Genomic DNA, 7,518 nt, shown 5'->3' on the forward strand with positions numbered 1-7,518 from the left:
TCATCACAAAACTGTCAGCCACCTCAGGAGCCCTCCGCCACAGTAGCGGCGCCACAACACGCCCCCGCCTCAGCGAACAGCTCGTGGGGGCGGAGTCAGCGACTACCTCCGGGCGAAACAGGATGTGCGCAGGCGCAGCCGGAGGTTCTGGCAGATTTGCCTTCTGTTTCCAACCAACTGCGCAAGGAGCGCGAAAAAAAAATTACTTCCGGGGAAGTGAAGCCACGTTTTCTCGGCTCCAACATGGAGGGTACTAATGGAGCCGATGTGCCGGTGAGCCGGTGTTTGGGGTCGGGTGACTGGGGAAATTTGGGGAAGTCAAACTGAGTCGAACCTTGAACTCTTTTTTCCATCCGCCCTCCCATTTTTCCCTCTTCCCAGATTTCCGGGGAGCTGGTGTCCGTGGCACATGCTCTTTCTCTCCCAGCAGAGTCCTATGGCAACGATGTGAGTATGACTCACCCACAGCTCCCATCCTCTCAGTACCTTCAGTCTTTGTAGGGTCTGTCACTAAGTTAATACCTCCTGCCCCGATATAGTCTGGTCGGCTAGAAACCACGTTTTCTTCATTCTAATTTTGATTCAGAAACGCTGATATTTCTGCGACTCGTTCCCTAAGTTTGCAGCACTTTATAATCACGTGGGCGGCTTTTAAACTTCCAGTGTCCAGCTTGTTAGCAGCGTGTGCTAACAACCACAATGATTGGGGGATGGGAATCAAATAGCAGTGTTTTGTAAACGTCCCTGGGTGACTTTTCTTGTGCAGCAAAGTTACGTTTGCTTTTGGTGTCTCTGGTTTAGACCCTTAAGGAGAAAGTACATGATGTATTTTGAAAAACTAAACCGAGAGACGTCAGAACAAATAAGAATGTGATGCATACTGCATAAGTGGATCAGGTCTGATGATTTAAAGTTCTGTCAAGGAGAGACCCCTAAGGACCAAAGCATAAAATACTTAGAACTGCATTCTCAGAGTGTAGGTGGACAAAGTACATGCATTTAGTAGGTAGGGAAAGTGAATTGTCTAAGGCATGGATGTCCAAAGGTAAAATAATTTTTTTTCAGGAGTTCATGGAATACATTGGTTACTTAGGGTGTGAGAATAGAGTGGAACAGGAGGTGGGCATTTACTATGTCTTATTTATAACATGGTCTGCTTCATGACACTGATTGATTTCTAGGAGTTACACAGTGGGGAATGGTTATCTGTTAAAACACAGATGAGGATTATCATGTGCCATACTTTGGAAAGTGAAAAGTAATTTAATTGCCATTATCTGTACTTAAAGAAGACGGGGTGAAATAAAATTAAAATGTTTATTATGCTGCAATTTTTTTTTTGAAATTCATACATGGGTTTAAAAAATATTTAATAATTTTTTTTGGCCACTGGTTGTTAGCTGGTTCTAATCCCAGCAGCCCTGCTTCCCATCCAGCTCCCTGCTTGTGTCCTGGGAAAGCAGTCGAGGACGGCCCAAAGCCTTGGGACCCTGTACCCACACGGGAGACCCGGAAGAGCTCCTTGTTCCTGGCTCTTGGCTTGGGATTGGTGCAGCACTGGCCGTTGCAGTCACTTGGGGAGAGAATCACTGGACAGAAGATCTTCCTCTCTGTCTCTCCTCATCTCTGTATATCTGACTTTGTAATAAAAGTAAATAAATCTTAAAAAAAAAAAGAAAAGCAAATTTTACAGAGAGAAGGAGAGATAGAGAGGGAAGGTCTTCCATCTGCTGGTTCACTCCCCTTAGGACTGTAACGATGGAGCCAGGAAATTCTTCCAGGTCTCCCATGCAGGTGCAGAGCACCCAGTCTTTGGACTGTCATCTGCTGCTTTGCCAGGCCCCAGCAGAGAATTGGATTGGAAGTGCAAAAGCCAAGACACACACCAGTACCCATGTGGGATGCTGATGGTTAGCCTGCTATGTCACCATGCCAGCCTCACGTGATTTTTTTTTCATAGTCTACATCTCCATGAACTTTCTGAAGCCTCTCTGCTTAGTTCTCAAAGTTTCTTGCACAAAAGTAAATTTACCTTGTAATTCAGTTTTCCACAAACTTTTTGAAAACTACTTTGTGTTATTTCAGTTTTACAATGATTTAGCTGAGTCTTTAGAAGATGTTTAATCTGTTGTCCTATGCAGTTTCCCACACTTTTTTCACTAGCTGCTGGGAAAGGATGGGGAGTGGATTATTGTGTTCTTTGTACTGTGTAGGCAACTTCCTTTGCCTATCATAAGGGTAAAAGTTGCGATATTATTGAAACCTTTTAGTTCAGCTTTGTCATTGGACGGTGCCAGCATGTGTGGCAGCCCTTCGGAGCATTAAATAGACACGCACAGACTACCCTTTTGCTATCCAGCTTCAGCACTGGGAGGTTGCTGACCTGACATTCTTCACTCCTTTGCAGCCAGATATTGAGATGGCTTGGGCCATGAGAGCAATGCAGCATGCTGAAGTTTATTACAAGGTGAGTTGTTTGTGCTCATCATTAAACAGAATTGAACATGTAATTAATTATACTGTTTGGCACTCTGCTGGTCAGTATTTTCCACAAGGTAAACAGTTTTGTTTTTATCACTAAAGATCTTACCCTCAGAAGTAGTGTGAATGCAGATTCATTTTGATAATGGCGATTTCTGATTCTTTATCCAACATTCTGTTGCCTTTAAAAGGGTGCCTGGGCCCTACATAATAGGCATTTAGTAAATGTTTGTTGAATGAGTGAACAATCCACAGAAAGCAATAGCCAGGCAGTACGAGGGTTAAATAGGCCAATTGCAACACTGATGGAAGGATCTATGATATGTCTCTTTAAAATGTTGTGATTTCCTCCAAGGTTTAAGCTGTCAGTATTTCCTAATGAAATCCTTTGTTCTCGGTGCTCTATAGGTTTACTGATGGAAGTAGCCAGGAATAGAAGTATAGTAAGTTAGACACTAACTTATCCATATATATTCTTGGCTGGCAGTTGATTTCATCAGTTGACCCACAATTCCTGAAACTCACCAAAGTGGATGACCAAATCTACTCCGAGTTCCGAGAAATTTTTGACAAACTCAAGATAGATGTTTTGGACCCAGAAGAACTTAAATCAGAATCGGCAAAAGAGGTAAGAATTCTGTCTCTTAAATATTACCTAGCATTTGACCAACAATTTTTTATGGAAGTATGTTTTTATAGGTTTAATAAAGAACCAGGGCTTTTTTGTTAAAATCAACAAAGTTCTGATATGAATGTTTTTCTGACTTGTGACTTGTGACTTTTTCATGTTTACTGAGTTTACTTTTTCTGTTGTTTGACTTGTGCATTTCAAATTCCTACCTGCTTCCTGCTTTCAAAGAAAATAAAATCAGCTTACTTAACTAGTACAGCTGGAAGGGGGTCGGCAAATAGAGTACAGGGAGGTGTTTTGTTTTCTGGTTTTAAACTCTGGACAGCACAGGCCGTGGATTACTGGTAAACTTACGTTTCCATTGCCTATGATTATCTTGAAATTTAACAAAGCTTTTATACTTAAGAAAAATTTTTCCTTGAAAGCATATTCTTGGCTGTTGAAGAATCTGTACTTACAACTCCTAGCAGGCTGCTACTGATGTTCTAGAAAATTGCCAGTACCAAATGGACTTCTTTATTCAAATCTAATTTTATGTGTTTGCGCCAAACTTTAGCCCTTGTCCCATTTCTGCTTTGGTGAAGATGAATAATTTGGTGGGCTTAATTGGCTAATGGCCTTAAAACACAACAGATAATTTATTTGGGAAATTCTATTTTAACTATAATAAATGATTTAGATTTTTTAAATTATATTTTTGGCAATCTTTACATTGTTAATTAGGGTAAAAAGGTACAAGGGCTATAGGTGAGTGGGTAAGACCACTATTTCCCTATTGTTTCCTTCATATACCTGAGGTAAAGGGAATATTGAGGGAAAAGCCCCACTCAGTCTCCCACCCACCCCAGGTCCCGGATGTGGGACATGTTCTGAGATCCTTGCTCAAGTGGTTTTGATAGTTCACCAGTTATGAATCGCTGCCAATCTCACCACTCCAAGCATGATGAGGCTGTTGAAGAATCCACTGATTGATATAGTCCATCATAGAGTCTTCATTTGCCCAGTATTTTTTTTTTGCTTGTTTTTTTTAAAATTTTTAATTCATTAATTACATTGTATTATGTGACACAGTTTCATAGGTACTTGGATTCTCCCCACCCCTCCCCAAACCCTCCCACCATGGTGGATTCCTCCACCTTGTTGCATAACCACAGTTCAAGTTCAGTTGAGATTCCCCCATTGCAAGCATATACCAAACATAGAGTCCAAAGAAGCCGTTGAACTTGACTGGACATTTGCCCAGTATTTCGCTGCCAACATATAGCTGAGGTGGTTGATTGACCTGTTCTATCTTCCGTCTTTTCTTGGTTAGGGTCCTGAGTCTGCCATTTCGATTGGGGGGATCCCCAAAGAAACTTTGAGATGTTCCCAGACCAGATTCCTATATATACTAGCAAGCACAGGGCCCGGCACAGTCCATCACCCTGATCATCTGATGATTGCAACTGCTGGGTTGGTTCTGTTTTCAACCCTGACTTTCACTGGAACCAGTGGATGTTGCAGTCCAGCCTGGCTCTGCCTAGCACATACTCGGCCCTCACATAAACCAGTGGGAGCTGCAGCCTAGTCAGAGTGACCCACAATTACCCCCACCAAGCCCGCCCCTACCCTGGTTTGCCAGTATGTGTAGCAGACTAGTCCAGTCTGCCCCATATCCCATTTGGCTTTTGTAAATGTCAAAGGGTATTGAAGCTTAGTTCCATCTAACCAGCTCAACTATCCAGCCCTCACAGATGTTGTTGAGTGCCTCTCTGTCTAGCCACCCCAGCCCCCATCCTAGTTATTTTGTGCCTTCCCATGGGAGTGGTAACCCAAGAGTGAGGAGCCCACTATTTCCCTCCCAGGTTTTTCTCACTCCCAGATTATGCACTCTTTGGGTGATTCTGTGCTTAGACTCGACAGAATTAGCCCCCAGTGCCAGCTTCTGCTGCGGGTAAGCCCAAACAACTCTCATCCACTCTAATTTTGTTTGCACCAGTAGGAATAGTCCGCCCAGCGTGGCTTTTCCCTGATCTAGTCCACATGAGGCGCACAGGTGCTGTAGTCTAGTCTGCCCCCAATCCCAGCCCATGCTCTCCAGTGGGAGTAGCTGTCCAGCAAGGGAACCACCCCTTATTCCCCTGCTGGCTCTGCCCCTCCCTTCCTGATTCTTTTTTTTGAAACAGAGACAGAGAAATCTTTCATTTGCCGAGTCATTCCCCATATGGTCGCCAACAGCTGTGGTTGGGCCAAAGGAAAGCCACGAACCAGGCCCTCCATCTGGATCTCCCACATTGGGTAGCTGGAACTCAAATACCTGATCCATGATCTGCTGCTTCCTAAGCACATCAGCATGGGTCTGGACAGGAAACCGAGTAGCTGGGACTCGAACCAGCACTCTGATATTGGGGGTGGGGGAAAACATCCCAACCAGCCACATCTTTAAAAAAAAAAAATTGTTTATTTTATTGGAAAGGCAGATTTATAAAGAGAAGGAAATAGAGAGAGAAAGATCTTCCTGGTTCACTCCCCAAGTGGCTGCGACCGTCGGAGCTTAGATTGAAGCCAGGAGTTTCTTTCAGGTCTCCCACGCGGGTGCAGGGTCCCAAGGCTTTGGGCCGTCCTTTGCTGCTTTCCCAGGCCACAAGCAGGGAGCTGGATGGGAAGTGGGGTTGCTGGGATATGGACTGGACCCAAGTTAGCTTTTTTCAGACTATGCCGGTTTATAAACATATAGTGCTATGTAGCATAGAAACTTAATGCTAGTTTTATTGTGAAACTGGCAATTGCCTGAACTCCAGTCTCTTCCACTGTGGCGAATTTCCTTTAATTGGGAGGAAGAAGCCCTTTTCCTGACTGGATTGCATTGACCCTCTTCTGTTTATCTGCCGTTGTTTTGCTTTTCCCTTTATAGAAGTGGAGACCATTCTGCTTGAAGTTTGAAGGGGTTGTGGAAGATTTCAACTATGGTACTTTGCTGCGACTAGATTGCTCTCAGGGTTATACTGAGGAAAATACCATCTTTGGTGAGTTTGTTGTTTCTGGAATTGTAGGGAGTACATTTTGATGAATCAATGGCATGCAGTTAGGTTGGAGATCATTTTATATTACATCTATAATAGAAAAGGCCATATCGCTGTTTCTTCAGTTACTGTAAGGCAATTCAATATTTTCCATCTCATTAATGAGATTAGAATAAAACCTGTGAAGCTTATGCATAATTGGTTTATGCAGCTTTGCCAATAGATCTCTAGTAGACTTGGGCAATTACCTGAGAATAGGACAATAATTGATTCTGTTCACCTTCTAGCCCCTAGAATACAGTTTTTGGCCATTGAGATTGCTCGGAACCGGGAAGGCTGTAACAAAGCCGTTTATGTCGGTGTTCAGCCCAAAGAAGGAGAGAAAGGTGTCAGTGGAGGAGAACAAAAGAAAGCTGAGAAAAAGGAAGAGGAAGCCAGTGATGGAGGGGAAAAAGAGCAAGGAGCAACTGCTGGAGTTGGAGAAGAAGAGAAAGGAGGAACCGTTGGAGATGGAGGAAAAGAGGGAGGAGAAACTTCTGGAGAAGGAGGAAAAGAGGGTGAGCCTGCCAGAGATGGAGAAAAAGAGAAAGGAGCTGCCGAAGAAGGAGGAAAAAGGGAAACTGCCAAGGAAAGAGAAAAAGAGAAAGAAGTCAACAAAGAAATCAAAGAGGATGAATAGTTATTTTGGCAATAGTGCTCTAGAGGGTTCAGCAGCTGAGCCAAATGCTACTTGCTGTTTGCGCAGACCTCTTTGGTTATAAATGTGTGTCCTTGTGCAATTGAAAGATACTCAGACATCTCTCTAGCCTGAGAGTCAGGAGCTGCTCTTGTTGTTTATGAACTGGCTTCTCTTAGTGAGGGTTTAGTTGACTGTATATTGTTTCTTGGCTGTTACTGCTGCTCAAGTAAAAAGTTTTGTAAATAAATTTCATTCTTACAATGATTATCTGTGACTTTTAAAAGGTGTTTAAAATTGTCTGGCACTTCCTAATTATTCTGTTTCCTGTAGTGAAGTTCTCTCACCTGTAAAGCTATACCTGGCGCTGGAATGTCCGTAACCAAGAATTGACTGTTCGTCTTTGAGTGACTATAAATCCGATTTTACTCTCTGTACCTGACAAAAGGTTTAATGAATATTGTGGGGTGTAACAGCAATGGCCTAAACTTGTCAGATTAGTGAATATGGCTTAGCTCATGTTAGGAGAGAAACATACTATACTATACATGCTTCTCCCTTGGTAGCCAGGTTGCTACCTAAGAGCTAGCAAAAACAAGCAAACAAACAAAAAATCCCACACTCTTAAATACAAAACATGTTAGAATGCCTTCCTTCAAAATACTATGCTCAATAGCATATGTTTATATTTTAAAACAAAATGAATACTTTTAAAATGTTTGTTTATT

General features: G+C 42.8%; 1 protein-coding gene across 1 annotated transcript; it reads left to right on the plus strand.

The window, feature by feature from the left end:
- PBDC1 (polysaccharide biosynthesis domain containing 1) lies at window positions 1–7,058 on the plus strand. The gene is made up of 6 exons (XM_004592801.3): window positions 1–273; window positions 382–447; window positions 2,408–2,467; window positions 2,969–3,109; window positions 6,006–6,117; window positions 6,402–7,058. The coding sequence occupies exons 1-6, from the start codon at window positions 244–246 to the stop codon at window positions 6,791–6,793; spliced, it is 801 nt and encodes a 266-aa protein (XP_004592858.2). The 5' UTR covers window positions 1–243; the 3' UTR covers window positions 6,794–7,058.
- The last annotated feature ends 460 nt before the right edge of the window (window positions 7,059–7,518 follow it).

This window comes from Ochotona princeps, chromosome X, assembly GCF_030435755.1.
Source record: "Ochotona princeps isolate mOchPri1 chromosome X, mOchPri1.hap1, whole genome shotgun sequence".
Taxonomy (NCBI): Eukaryota; Metazoa; Chordata; class Mammalia; order Lagomorpha; family Ochotonidae; genus Ochotona; species Ochotona princeps.

Bases quoted from the DNA above. Each gene is read 5' to 3' on its own strand.
- PBDC1 (XM_004592801.3), top strand. From the start codon at position 244: ATGGAGGGTACTAATGGAGCCGATGTGCCG. The intron at 274-381 runs GTGAGCCGGTGT...CCCTCTTCCCAG, and splicing joins CTAATGGAGCCGATGTGCCG to ATTTCCGGGGAGCTGGTGTC. The intron at 3,110-6,005 runs GTAAGAATTCTG...TTCCCTTTATAG, and splicing joins AATCAGAATCGGCAAAAGAG to AAGTGGAGACCATTCTGCTT.